The sequence below is a fragment of the Alexandromys fortis genome, unplaced genomic scaffold (genome assembly GCF_014885135.2).
Source record: "Alexandromys fortis isolate MF-2015 unplaced genomic scaffold, M_Fortis_MF-2015_v1.1 scaffold_86, whole genome shotgun sequence".
NCBI classification, from domain to species: domain Eukaryota; kingdom Metazoa; phylum Chordata; class Mammalia; order Rodentia; family Cricetidae; genus Alexandromys; species Alexandromys fortis.
The window spans coordinates 4,674,719-4,689,242 of record NW_026067965.1 but is presented as its reverse complement, the minus strand read 5'-3'; the positions used below and the strand labels follow the sequence as shown (position 1 = coordinate 4,689,242).

At 50.4% G+C, this 14,524-nt stretch overlaps 1 protein-coding gene across 1 annotated transcript in view; it reads left to right on the top strand.

Moving 5' to 3' along the window:
- Positions 1-14,524, top strand: part of Acan (aggrecan) — a 59,175-nt gene that overhangs the window by 35,924 nt on the left and 8,727 nt on the right. The window contains exons 8-14 of the mRNA XM_050154027.1: positions 1-175; positions 555-682; positions 1,753-2,046; positions 4,133-4,348; positions 6,022-6,960; positions 7,141-8,062; positions 8,114-9,711. Of these exons, the coding sequence (XP_050009984.1) occupies positions 1-175; positions 555-682; positions 1,753-2,046; positions 4,133-4,348; positions 6,022-6,960; positions 7,141-8,062; positions 8,114-9,711 (4,272 nt within the window). The remainder of the gene's footprint in view (positions 176-554; positions 683-1,752; positions 2,047-4,132; positions 4,349-6,021; positions 6,961-7,140; positions 8,063-8,113; positions 9,712-14,524) is intronic.

The following is a 14,524-nucleotide window of genomic DNA, read 5'->3' as shown; positions in this document are numbered from 1 at the left end:
GGGTTGTATTCCACTATCGCCCGGGCTCCACCAGGTACTCCCTGACATTCGAGGAGGCACAGCAGGCTTGCCTGCGCACCGGGGCCGTCATGGCCTCGCCGGAGCAGCTCCAGGCTGCTTATGAGGCAGGCTATGAGCAGTGTGATGCCGGTTGGCTGCAGGACCAGACCGTCAGGTAAAGGACAAGCCTACCATTCCCAGCCCCAACTGAGAAGCCCCAGCCTGACACAACACCCAGTGCTTTGTAGCTTCGTGAAGTCACTAGGGACTGTAGAGTTTCCTAAATTCTGCACACGCCCCTAAATCAAGACATTTTCTGGAAGATGATGGCAGGGACTGTGCTTATGCCGCGTCAAGAGACAGACAGAAGAGGCCTCTAGGGACCCCCTCCCAGCACCCTTACACCCAGCAGCTTGACAGAGTGCCTCTTCTGTAAGGGATTCTCTTCCAAAGTCCTCCAGGTGCAAAAGAGACTCGACACACAAACATGACCCAAGATGCACCTTTTCTAGCCTCAGGACGGGCCCTCACCCCCTTCCCATCCTCTTTCACAGATACCCCATTGTGAGTCCACGGACCCCGTGTGTGGGTGACAAGGACAGCAGCCCCGGAGTCAGGACCTACGGCACGCGGCCCTCATCAGAAACCTATGATGTCTACTGCTACGTGGACAAGCTTGAGGGTACAGGCCACGTTACTACATTCGCATTGGCAGACAAGCAGGGCCTAGGGAAGAGTCACAAAAGATGGGTAGAATTGTCACCACCCACCCAGGCCTGCCCCTCCCCCCACAGCTTTCCAGGTGGAAAAGAGGCCCAGTCCTCTCCTCTCTCAATTCAAGTGCTGTCTCCCCACCAAAGGCTCATGTCTTCTCCCCGCCAAGTTGTAGTGTGACCACATTGATTGATTTCTAGTAAACAGATGTTAGACACACCCTACGCATCGTAGAGTCCCAACGGCCATGAACTCAGAGGCTATGAGAACCCCAGATCCCTTTAACTCTAACTCAGCATTGGCCAAGCTTATTCAACCACACACCTCCATGAATGTCACCAGCCCACTGAACCCAAATGGAAACCTGACCACATTCTAGGAAAGTTTAAACATGGCCACTCAGCCTCTGTAAGCCTTGGCTCCCCCATCTGTATACCACGGCCACTTTAGACCCACATTCGGGGGTTTTCTGAGTGTGAACTGAGATTTGTCACAAGAGCCTGGTCAAACCAAGGCTGGGTAGATGCGAGCTCCCTGAGCCAGATAGGGTCCTGGCTGATATGTGGGTGCCGAGACCCCAGAGGAATGTGAGTTAGTCACCGGGCTATGAGGGATCAGGGAGCAAAGTGTGCTTGGGGGTTTGGGTAGACTGAGCCTTCTCTATCAGTCAAGGGAAGGGTGCCTAGGACTAGAGCACCTAAATAAGAAGGGGTAGAAGCCAGTTCCATGTAGACTGGCTAGCTCAGTCCAACTTAACTCTATCTTTTTTAGCAAGAGATGTCCCAAGTCCCAGAAAAATCCCACTCAGTACAAAGTGGAGCCTATGATCTCTATTGTCCAGGATTCCAAGAGATCTAAGGGGTGTGTAGCCTTGGGGGTGTGACTGAGTGGGGATCTATAGGAGTGTGTGTCACATAGGTGGGTGAGCTGCCCCGGTGAGTTTGGTAGGGAGCCGGGAGTTCTGCCCCAAGGCCGTGGGAACAGAACTTTTCTGACGACACGCATGAACCATCACGCTGCCATTGTCTCTGTCCCCAGGGGAAGTCTTCTTCGTCACACGCCTTGAACAGTTCACTTTCCAGGAAGCGCAGGCCTTCTGTGAAGCCCAAAATGCCACCTTGGCCTCTACTGGCCAGCTCTATGCTGCCTGGAGCCACGGCCTGGACAAGTGCTATGCTGGCTGGCTGGCAGATGGCAGCCTCCGATACCCCATCGTCACCCCTCGGCCTGCCTGTGGTGGGGACAAACCAGGCGTGAGAACTGTCTACCTCTACCCCAACCAGACCGGCCTTCCAGACCCGTTGTCTAGGCACCATGCCTTCTGCTTCCGAGGTACCATAGTCACCCCCATCTGCCTGCGGGGGGAGGGGGGGAGGGCTTACTTATGCCTTCCTCTATAAATAGTAACAAAATGGTCTCTACTTCAAAGGAAGTTGCATACAAATACAAGTGCTAATTGGAGTAGTATATGTGAAACCCTCCAAATGGGTTTATGCATAATGTTACATATTGTTTTAATTTGCATATTATTGTCCAATTCTCTTCTCGTAAATGTTTTTGTAATGAGTTTAATCAAATAATCCTGGTGTCCTTTGTCAGACTCCAGCCACCTATAAATTGACACACACTGTGTAGGCACTACCGGTATAGCATCAGCCATTGCTGCACACCGTGCCCCCGTCTGCGCTCGGTGCACTAGCACCCAGTTCGCGAGCTTCGGGCAAGGGGGCTGGGGGTTAAAATACACAGACACACACAGACGGAGAGACAGCGACACGGGTCATCCTTGAATTCCCCAAGAATGCCCCCTTTATTGTGTTCAGGGGCAGATTATATAGAGATAGCCACGCCCCAGCCAAACCCACCAGAAACCACTCTCTTAATTGATACTCAGGAACTCCTGAAGATCTCGTGCTCAGAGCAGCTGTAGGCACTCAGATCAGGGGAAAACAAGTTGTTTACAAGAAATTCAGGATCTGGGCTCTCGCTGTTCCCAACAAGCCATCATTACCAGTTAGACGCTTGAGAATGATATGCTGGGCTCTGATTGGTTGAAGTCTCATAGCATCTATATAGGGTAATGATGAACCCACCAGAATGGAGATTGCAGACCACCCGTTTTCGACATAGCCCATCAAAGCTGAGTGTCCTTGCGACTTCTTGTGAATCCAGAATTATCTTAGATTTGAAGATGTATTTTTTATCATTTTTGATTGTGTATGGGGAGTGGGTATATGCACAGAGGAGGAGTTCAGACAGCTGGGAGCTGCTGCCATGGCTGCTGGGATCCAAACTCAGGTCCTCTGCAAATGGAACACACATTCGTAACCACTGAGCTGTCTCGTCAGTCTTCCAGAACTGTTTTTAGCTAAAGGGATAAAACTGATGGCTTCCAACTTTCCCAGGCTTCTGGGGACACCTTGTAACTTATTTTGTGTATTTTTAGAAAGGGTCTCATTGTTGCCAAGGTTGGTCTTGAACTCCTGATCCTCCTGCCTCAACTTCCTGTTGCCATTGTCCTGGACTAGGTCTTTACAGTGGGCCACAGAGCAGCAACCATTCCCAGTCAATTCTAACTGTAACTCCCACCACCCACTCCAGACCTTCAGGGGACTCAAAGGTCTTTTTTTTTTTTTTTGGTTGTTTATTTGTCTGTTTAAGACAGGGTCTCATTAAGTTGCCTTGGCTGGCCTGGAATTTGCTCCATAGACTAGGCTGGCCTTGAACTCATGGAGATCTGCCTGCCTCTGCCCCCCAAGTGCTGAGATTAAAGGCACATGCCACAATGCCTGGCTTTAAACCTCTCTTTACCCTGTAGAGACGTTCTGGTTCCTTCCTGGCCCCCTCCAGGTTGGGGACTTCTCCCCAATCAGAAGTTAACCCTTATCAATGAATCCTGCCATCACCCTGCCCACCGCAAATGCCATGATAGCTGTGTGACATTTAAAGATGAGCCCCCTGTTCATCAGGAACTGGCACACTCAGAGCCTAGCTTCGAGGTGGGCGGTACCGTGTTAGATCTTGAACGGGAAGATTGACCCTGGTACTTCTATGCCATTGACCTTGGGCGAGTCACATGACAAGTGCCCACCTGTTAGATGAAGCTCGTCTTTATTAAGGTAAAATCTGTTTTAAATGTAAAGGTTTTATTTAGGTCCAGCATATACAATAGACTGGAGAGAGACATCCCAGGCCACTCTGTCCTAAGCTTTTGGGGACAGAGGATACATAGTGACATTATACACTAGATACAAATCACAAACTGCTGTCTTGCTGATTCCCAGGTTGCGGCTAGTCAGCAAGGCTCTTGTACTGGCCAGGTTTACCTCAGGGCTGTCCTTGCTTCTCTGTTCCTGAAGGGCCTAGCAGGAATGAACGCCTGTCAAAGGCAGGCATTCACCTCCCACATCTCCTTCAGGTGTGTCCGTGGTGCCCTCTCCAGGAGGAGGAGAAGGTGGCATGCCCACATCACCCTCTGACGTAGAGGACCGGATCGTCACTCGGGTGGGGCCCGCCGTGAATGCTGTGCCACTGGGGTCGGAGACAACAGCAGGGCCATATTTCACCACTGAGTCCGAAAAGCAGACGGAATGGGAACCAGCCTACACCCCAGTGGGTACATCCCCGCTGCCAGGTGGGTATAGCGGGGCTCTGGAACATGGCCTGAAGCCGTGCACACTAAACCCACACACCTACCTGTGATGGAATGCCCGAACAAGGTTGGGAGTCTGATGGGCAGCCTTGAACTCACTGTACACCCCAGGTAGGTCTCCAGCTTGGAATCCTCCTACCTCGGCCTCCTTAGTAGCCTGGATAACATACAGGTCTGCACAACCAAACCCAGATATAAGCTGTTTTGAAAAATACCCACAAAAATAAGACGGGAGGGAGATGTAACCATATTTAAAATGGCAAGGCTGTTTTGATCTTCTCTACTCCTCAGAACCTCTGTACTCATAGGCACCTCAGCTTGGAAATGAAGGCATCTTTATACAGGGCACCCCCTGGCCCTCTTGACCTGGAGATGGGTTTCCCCCACTCCAACAACACCATCTTCACTGGGAGGGCTAGGGAAAACACCCCCTAAGCTTAAACACCCTGCTTCTCTATCAACAGAGGGCTGGATTAGGGACTTGATTTGCTTGTTGACCAAAATACTCAGGATATGCTGAGGATGGTAGCCCAGGGACCACACTGAAAACCATGAGTTAGATATAAGGAATAATATGGAAGCATTTGAGGGGGGGACTTGGTTTTCTTCAGTGGTGGCCCCCACGTCCAGTGGGTAGTGTAGATGGTGGCCCTTAGAGTCCCACAAAGCACAGTTCATATAGCCTGTGACCCTGGGGGTATAGAGGGAGCTTCCCATGTCACTCTCCTCCTTTTAGCTATTCACCTGCTGTTGTGGGATGCTTTACTCTTCTGGCTCTTTGAGGGGCCTGCCACCCAGCTCCAAAATAAATCACATGGAAACTTATTCTTAGTTATGACTGACTGGCCTTAAGCTTGGCTTGTTTCTTGCCAGCTTTTCTTAACTTAAATATCCTGACTACCTTTTGCCCCTGGGCTTTTATCTTTCACGGGTTTGTTTTTTTTTTTTTAAGATTTTTTTAAAAGACTTTATTTATTAAGTATACAGTGTTCTGCCAGAAGAGGGCACCAGATCCCATTATAGATGGTTGTGAACCACCATGTGGTTGCTGGGAATTGAACTCAGGACCTCTGGAAGAGCAGCCAGTGCTCTTAACCTCTGAGCCATTTCTCCAGCCCCCTTTCTTGGTTTTTGTATACCTTTCTTGACTTCTTTCTCTGTGGCTTGCCGTGTGTAGCTGGGTAGCTGGTCCCTGATGCCCTTGTTCTCTTGCTCCCTGTTCTTAGTTCTCCTTCTAGTTCTCCTGTCTGCCAGCCCCTCCTATCCTTGCTCCTGCCCTGCTATTGCCATTCATTTCTTTCTTAGGACCATCACGTGTTTTAGACAAGCACAGTAACACAGCTCCACAGGGTTAAGCAAATGCAGTGTAAACAAGAGTCACATGCCTGAAAATAACATTCCCCAACAACCTACCCTTCCTTTTTCCTTCCTTCCCTTTTCCCTCCTTCTCCTGTCTTTTCTTCCTTCATTCCTCCTTCTCCTTTCTACCTCCTTTGCCAGGACACTTAAACATATCCCTTAGCGGTCGTCTGTCCTGTGCCTGCACTCTTGGAAGATGTGTTTTGTGGGAGGGAGGCGTTCAGACTCATGTGTGACTTTGAAACGAGAGGAGTTCACCATTTCACACTTCACCTTGGCTGCCTTCTTTCCTTCAGGGATCCCTCCCACCACCCCAGCTGCAGAGGACCACACTGAAATCCCCTCTGCCACTGAAGAGCCCTCTGCCCCAGGAGTGCCTTCCACCTCCGAAGAGTCATATACAGCATCACCTGCAACGCCACGTGGGACAGAGCTGCCAGGTTCTGGGGAGGCATCAGGGGCACCTGACCTCAGCGGTGACTTCACAGGCAGCGGAGAAGCTTCGGGACACCTTGGCTCCAGTGGGCAGCCATCAGGGACCAGTGAAAGTGGACTTCCCTCTGGTGACCTTGACTCCAGTGGCCTCAGCCCCACAGTGAGCTCAGGCCTGCCAGTAGAAAGTGGATTGGCCTCAGGGGATAGAGAAGGAGTGGAGCGGTCCTGGACTCCTACAGTTGGCAGGCTGCCCTCTCGAGGGGAGGGCCTAGAAGGTTCTGCCTCTGGAACAGGAGACCTTAGTGGGCTGCCTTCTGGAAGTGAAATGATAGAAGCATCTGCTTCTGGAGCAGAAGATACCAGCAGGCTTCCTTCTGGGGGAGACGGTCTAGAAACTTCCACCTCTGGTGTAGAGGATATCAGTGGGATTCCTACTGGAAGAGAAGGTCTAGAAACATCTGCTTCTGGAGTGGAGGACATCAGTGGATTTCCTTCTGGACATCCAGAAACAACTACCTCTGGAATAGAGCACATCAGTGTACTTCCTACTGGAGGAGAAGGTCTAGAAACTTCTGCTTCTGGAGTGGGAGATCTGAGTGGACTTCCCTCGGGAGAAGAAAGTCTAGAAACATCTGCTTCTGGTACAGAGGATGTCACCCAGCTTCCTACTGAAAGAGAGGGTCTAGAGACTTCTGCCTCTGGAGTGGAGGATGTTAGTGGGCTTCTTTCTGGAACAGGAGGTCTAGAGACTTCTGCCTCTGGAGTGGAGGACATCAGTGGGCTTCCTTCTGGAACAGGAGGTCTAGAGACTTCTGCCTCTGGAGTAGAGGATGTTAGTGGACTTCCTTCTGGAACAGGAGGTCTAGAGACTTCTGCCTCTGGAGTAGAGGATGTTAGTGGACTTCCTTCTGGAACAGGAGGTGTAGAAACTTCTGCCTCTGGAGTAGAGGATGTTCATGTGCTCCCTACTGAAGCAGAAGGTCTAGAGACTTCTGCCTCTGGAGTAGAGGACATCAGTGTGCTTCCTACTGAAGCAGAAGATCTAGAAACTTCCATCTCTGGAGGCTATATCAGTGGGATTCCTTCTGGTGGAGATTCTATAGAAACTTCTGCTTCTGGAGTAGAAGGCCTCCCTTCTGGAGGAGACGGTCTAGAAACTTCTGCATCTGGAGTGGAGGATCTTGATCTTTCTACCAGGGAAGGCCTGGAGACTTCTGCCTCAGGAGTAGGTGTTACTGAGCCTCCTTCTGGAAGAGAGAATCTAGAGACCTCTGCTTCTGGGGTAGGTGAGGACCTTAGTGGGCTTCCTTCTGGAAAAGAAGGCCTAGAGACCTCAGCGTCTGGAATTGAGGACCTTGGTGGGTTGCCTTCTGAAAAAGATTTGGTAGGTTCTGCTTCTGGAGCCCTGGACCTTGACAAGCTACCTTCTGGAACTCTAGGAAGTGGCCAAACTCCAGAAGCAAGTGGCCTTCCCTCTGGATTTAGTGGTGAATATTCTGGAGTAGACATTGGAAGTGGCCCATCCTCTGGCCTGCCTGACTTCAGTGGACTTCCATCCGGATTCCCAACTGTCTCCCTAGTGGACAGTACCTTAGTGGAAGTGGTCACAGCCACCACCGCCAGTGAACTGGAAGGAAGGGGAACCATTGGCATCAGTGGTGCAGGAGAAGTATCAGGGCTACCCTTCGGTGAGGTGGACAGTAGTGGGGACATTAGTGGTCTCCCTTCAGGAACTGAACTCAGTGGCCAAGTATCCGGGTCTCCTGATGTCAGTGGAGAAACATCTGGATTTTTTGATGCTAGTGGACAGCCATTTGGGTCTCATGGCGTCAGTGAGGGAACATTTGGGATTCTTGAAGTCAGTGGGCAGCCGTCAGGGATCCCTGACACCAGTGGGCAGCCGTCAGGGATCCCTGACACCAGTGGGCAGACGTCAGGGATCCCTGACACCAGTGGAATGTCTGTAGTGACTGAGCTTAGCGGACTGTCCTCTGGACAACCAGATGTCAGTGGAGAAGGGTCTGAAGCGCTCTTTGGCAGTGGCCAGCCCTCTGGCATACCTTTTGTGAGTGGAGAAACCTCCGGGCTTCCAGATCTCAGTGGGCAGCCCTCAGGGTCTCCAGTGTTCAGCGGAACAACACCCAGTACCTCCGACCTGGTTTCTGGCACCATGAGTGGCAGTGGGGACTCTTCTGGCATTACATTTGTGGACGCCAGTCTTGTTGAAGTGACGACCCCTACTACACTTAAAGAAGAAGAGGGCTTAGGGTCTATGGAACTCAGCGGCCTCCCTTCAGGGGAGACGGATCTGTCTGGCACATCTGGGACAGTAGATGTCAGTGGACAGTCTTCTGGAGCAATCGATTCCAGTGGCCTCCCATCCTCAGCTCCAGAATTCAGTGGCCTCCCGAGCGGAGTAGCTGAGGTCAGTGGAGAATTCTCTGGAGTTGAGACTGGGAGCAGCTTGCCCTCGGGAGCATATGAGGGCAGTGGACTTGCTTCAGGTTTCCCTACTGTGTCTCTTGTAGACAGAACTTTGGTGGAATCTATAACCCAGGCTCCAACTGCTCAAGAAGCTGGAGAAGGGCCTTCAGGCGTCTTGGAACTCAGTGGTACCCATTCTGGAACACCAGACATGTCAGGGGACCTTTCTGGGTCTTTGGACCTAAGCACACTGCAGTCTGGGCTGGAACCCAGCATGGAGCCCCCAAGCTCTCCATATTTTAGTGGGGACTTTTCTGGCAGCACTGACATAAGTGGAGAATCCATAGCTAGCACAACGGGCAGTGGGGAAACCTCAGGACTTCCGGAAGTCACTCTAATTACGTCAGAGTTAGTGGAGGGTGTGACGGAACCGACCGTTCCCCAGGAACTTGGCCAGGGGCCTTCTGTGACACATACTCCCGGGGTTTTTGAGGCCAGTGGGGAAGCCTCGGCATCTGAGGACCTTGATGGAGCTGTGACAGACTCCCCTGGGTCTGGGATAGAAGCATCGGCCTCAGAAGCAAGCAGTGAGTCATCAGCTTACCCTGAGGCTGGAGCAGGAGTATCCGCTGCCCCTGAGGCCAGCAGTGAACTGTCTGGGTTCCCAGATCCACAGGAAATCACCTCTGCCTTCCCTGCAGCAGATCTGGAGGCCACAACCTCAGGTGCAGAGGTGAGCAGCACCTCATGGACCTTTCACGAAGGCACCAGGGAGGGGTCTGCTGCTCCGGAAGTGAGTGGAGAATCTCCCACTACCTCCACTGTAGACACAGACACTTCAGGCATGCCTTCTGCCACTCCCGCGTCTTCGGGAGACAGGACTGAAGTCAGTGGAGAATGGTCTGGTCACACCTCAGAGCTGACTGCTGTCATCAGCACCACCCTCCCAGAGTCCGAGGGGGCCCAGCCTACCCAGAGCCCTGCAGAGAGGCATCAAGAAATCGAATCCCCGATCCCCTCATACTCAGGAGAGGAGACCCAAGCAGCAGAAACAAGCATCTCCCTGACAGAAGACCCCACCCCCTCTTCTCCAGAAGGGTCAGGGGAAACAGAGGCAGCTGCTGCAGGTATGTTTGTGGTTGCTTTCCCTTTAACTGTGTTTGGGGTGTGAGCAAGTTTAATCCGGAAGGAGGGGTAGTACCTGTAAAGTTCAAAGGTCAGCCGGGCAGTGCCAGAGAATACTCTGCACCCCTCTGAGCCTTATCCATGAAGCAAGAACAGTGCCAGAGAGGATACAGATGTGAGACAAGGATACAAGACCGAGCTTCCTGCCACGCTCACAGCAGGAATTTGTGGAGAAGAGCGGACTTATTTCCGTTGGGGTTAGCTGGCATTCCTGGGCGGTGGGCTCCACCGTCTGTGCTCTGCACAGGGAGAGCGTACCTACTTAGGCAGTGATAGAAATCATCATACCTGTCCCCACGTGAGCATGAGATGACAGAGTAGATCTGCTGGTGGCATTTATGTCCGAATATGTGTTTTTTTTTAATATTTATTTATTATGCATACAATATTCTGTCTGTACGTCTGCAGGCCAGAAGAGGGCACCAGATCTCATTACAGATGGTTGTGAGCCACCATGTGGTTGCTGGGAATTGAACTCAGGACCTTTGGCAGAGCAGGCAATGCTCTTAACCACTGAGCCATCTCTCCAGCCCTGAATATGTGTTTTAAATGGGGGTAAAGCTGCCACAGTCTAAGGGACTGGGAAGTCTCACTTTGGCTCTGTCCTGACTTTAGGCTGTGGTCCTGTCCCACCCCAGTCCCCCAAGACTCCCTGTGCTGTCACCGTACTTCACCTCCTCCTCCCCCTCCCAGGCTCCAAGCTCCAGGATCCCTAGCCTTGGGGACACCTTGTTCCTCCCACCGGGTAGGGACAGTTTTCACCGTCAGATAAAAAGCACCCCACACGTTAGGGCCTGAATGTACAGGAAGGCAGAGTAGCCACAGGTGAGCTGACTCAAAGCCCTCCTCAAGGACTTGGAGGACCACATCCCCCGGCTGTGAGGGCTCAGAGGCTGTTCTGGTCTCCAGGCAACTGGGTTCTTGATATTCACTCATCCTCTAGGTTCTGTATAGAGGAGCCCTATGGCCCAGGGACTGGAAACGTGCGTGCGAACCACTGGCCACACTGGCACACACACAGGGAAGCTCTCCTTAGCTGTGAGGGTACAGACAGGTACTAGACAAACTGACTCCTGCAGTCTCCAGAGGGGGACTCGTGCAGAAGCTGCCCAAGGTCAGCTGGGAAGAAGAGGTAGTCAGAGACAGGAATAGAAGGCATATGTTAGGACTGGAGAGATGGCTCGGTGGTCAAGAGCACTGGCTACTCTTCCAGAGGACCCGAGTTCAATTCCCAGTACCCACATGGCAGCTCACAACTGTCTGTAACCCCAGTTTCAGGGGATCTGACACCTTTACACCAATGCACATAAAATAAAGTTAAATAAATTATTAAAAAAAGAAGAAAAAGGCGGCATACATTAAACACAACTCATCTTTCTGGAGCATCTGAGAGATTATGAGAAAAAGTCAAGTTCAGCAATACCCTTGGTGAGTAGTCTTCCATGAAGCCATCAGTTGTCTTGTGAGTAGAATCCAAAAGTATTCTAAAGGTAAAATTAGATTTCTAGGACCGAGGAAATGGTTTAGTCAGTGAAGAACTTGCCGTACAATCATGAGAACTTGAGTTCAGATCCCTAAGACCCATGTAAAAAACCGGGGTACAGTGGTACCCATCTTACCTCCAGCCCTGGCCAAGGGGGATATCACAAGAGGGTCCCTAGATCTCACTAGCCAGCAAGCCAGCTAGTCTAGCCAAATCGGTAAGTTCCAGGGTCAATGAGAGACCCTTGTCTTAAAAAGTAATTTGATGGGCCATAGAGGAAGACACCATCAGCCTCTGGCTTCTACCATTCAAGTTCATGCATGCATGCACATGTATGCACATACCCACATGAACACATACATACAACACATACACACATATCAAACAAATTAGCAAACCGACAGACTTCAAAGAAATGTTGAACTTGGAGTGAGTATCAGTTGAGCAGACACTCCTCTGCCTTGGTGTAGCATTCCTGATGGGAGCTGTCTCTCATCATAAAAGCAAACCCCACCAGAAGAACTCCTGTAGCCCTCTGGGTTTGGGTGGGATCTAGGTCCTCTTCATGCCCATCAACTTAGAAATTTGCAGCTGTGACCAGTGGCATATTTCCCATGGCCTCCCATCACCTTAGAGCAGTGGTTCTCACCCTTCCTAATGCTGCGACCCTTCAATACAGTGTCTCATGTTGGCGACTCCCCCAACCATAAACTTATTTCATTGCTACTTCATAACTGTAATTTTGCTACTGTTAGGAATTGTAAATCCTTGGGTGACCCCTGTGAAGAATTGTTCGACCCCCCACAAGGGGTCACAACCCACAGGTTGAGAACCACTGTCCTAGCTGCTCTACCTACCTTTTGCCATGGGCCAAGAGTTGGTGAGTGGGCAAGGAAAGTAAGTGGAGATCACCTGATTGGAGGTAGCTCCCCAAAATGAGATTCTCAGATTCCACCTGCCATCGTATCCACCTGCTTCTCATCTTATCTCTTCAACAGCAAGTTCTTCAAACCCACACTCTTGGCTTAAGTCTCTTCCCCAGTGTCCTTGTCCCTGGCCTCTCCCTACTAAGGCAGGGGCTCTCATAAAGGGGCTTTATTCCTGAGAAACACTCAAAATGGAGAAATGAATCCTAGGGCAACCTAACTACCTAGATTTACCTGACGGCCAGGACTCAAGCCTCAGCAGCCTTTACATCAAACACAAAAGATTCTGTATGCTTGACACCTCGCTGTTTAGTATACCCTCACATATAGTGAACATGCTTCATACTTGGCACATACAAGCTAAATATATGTGTGTATAAACAGTAGACAGCTGTCTACCCACTCTTCCACTCACAGAACAGAAAGTGTAGGCTTTTCTTACTGTCCAGGGGACAATATTTCCTTAAGGCCCTAATGACTATGTGGCCAAATCCCTCTATACCTGGTCACCCCATTCTCAACAACTCCTTCCAACCTGCAAAAGTCACAAGCACTTGTGACCTCAGTTGGGCATAGTGGTGTACAGTTCTAACAGAAAACATTCAGTAATGACTGTCACCTTGCTTAGTATTCTGTCTATAAACAAGTTCATATAATAATTTATTTATTTTTATTTTATGTTCGTGTTTTGTCTGCATGTACATCTGTGTAAAGATGATGGATCCCCTGGCATTGGAGTTACAGACAGATGTGAGCTTTAGGTGCTGGGAATTGAACCCTGGTCCTCTGGGAGAGCAGTCAGTGCTGTAATGAGATCTAACATCCTCTTCTGGCCTGCAGGCATATATGCAGGCAGAGCACTGTACACATAATAAATTTTTAAAAAAACTTTTAAAAAATCAACTTTTAAACTATAGAAGACTTGAAATGTACGGATACTAATAGCCTACTTTTAAATGTAAAGCCCACTCTTCTATAGTGCAAATGGAGACTGATAGATAGACTTCTATCATCCTTCTCTCTTCTGTGTGTGAGATGCCCAACCAGAAAATCAAAGTCTAAAAGTATTTATTACGGTCAGAATTCTTTTTTGTCTGTACTTGAGAAATCTCCTTCCTTGTCTCCGAAAAGCTATGTCCAGGGCCCTCCACTGCGACTATACAGGCTATGCACTGAGTATCTTAAAGAGTGCCATGGGTATCACAGGGGTTTTGTTTGTTGAGTGATAAATCATTCAGTTATCACTTGAGGAAAACCACCTGCTGTCACTCTCCCTTCAGCATTTTCCATGATATATATATATATCTTGTTCACTTGGATCATGAACTCTGATTTAGGCCAAACCTAGATGAGACCAACTCAAAGCAGCAGAAGCTTGGCATGTCTGAGTTAGACACGAAAGGATTTGCAAGCCTGTCTCCTTCAGATGTTACTAGGAGTTCTTGCCTTTCCCAAGTTAGAGACATTGCTTGGAGGCCTTGCTCAAGAAGCACACAGTGCCCTGCCCCTACCCAGTGGCCACACACAAGTTCCTGGGAAAGGAAACATTACTGGTAACAAGATGGTGGCAGTCCAGGAGCCAGGGCTCCCTTCACTTGGGGCAGAGACTCAGCTTCCTGTTTCGTATCCTGCCTCTCCTCCATCTCTCTCAATTCGTCTCCGAGCCTTTCCAATGTGGGCAACCCATTTCACTCGTCTCCCTGCCACCAGAGGCCAAATAGTGTCCACACCACCACACTTTGGGAACCCTGTGGAAAAGGGGGATCCACAACATCCAGTCTTACCGGACGTTGGTCCCCTCACTTCCTCTCTTCTTCCATTAAGGCTGCCATCACCCAGGGCCATCCCTCCCAACACCTGCTACTGTCTTGTCCAGAAACCCCTAGAAGGTCTCAACTACTTCTCTTAGTCCCAGTAACCAGTAGATGCCCAAATACCTGGCACAGAAAGAGCTGTGTAGCCAGGTCCAGAATGGCTCTCGCAAGAAGAGAGAGAGTGCTCACCTCTCCCATTGCCGCAGAGGCTCGTTGGCCTCTCTGAAGTACCCGTCACAGTACAGTTCTCAGGACTGTAGCTCTTCTTCATCTTGGTGTCCAAGTCCCTGAAACAGCTCTCTAGCTTCCTACCCTGACCAAACACAGAAGGAAAACAACACTACTTCCTGTATCCTGGGCCAGATGAGAGCCCTCTGTAAGCTTCTGAGACAGCTGGAAGCTACCTGGCCTGGCCTCCACCAGGCTGTTCCTGCCGTTTATCTCATGATCCAGCCAAGGACCCAAGAGTTGATTTCTGGCTCTTTTACCCTGAGGCCACCCCATCCCTGCTCTGTACAACTGCTTTAGCGCC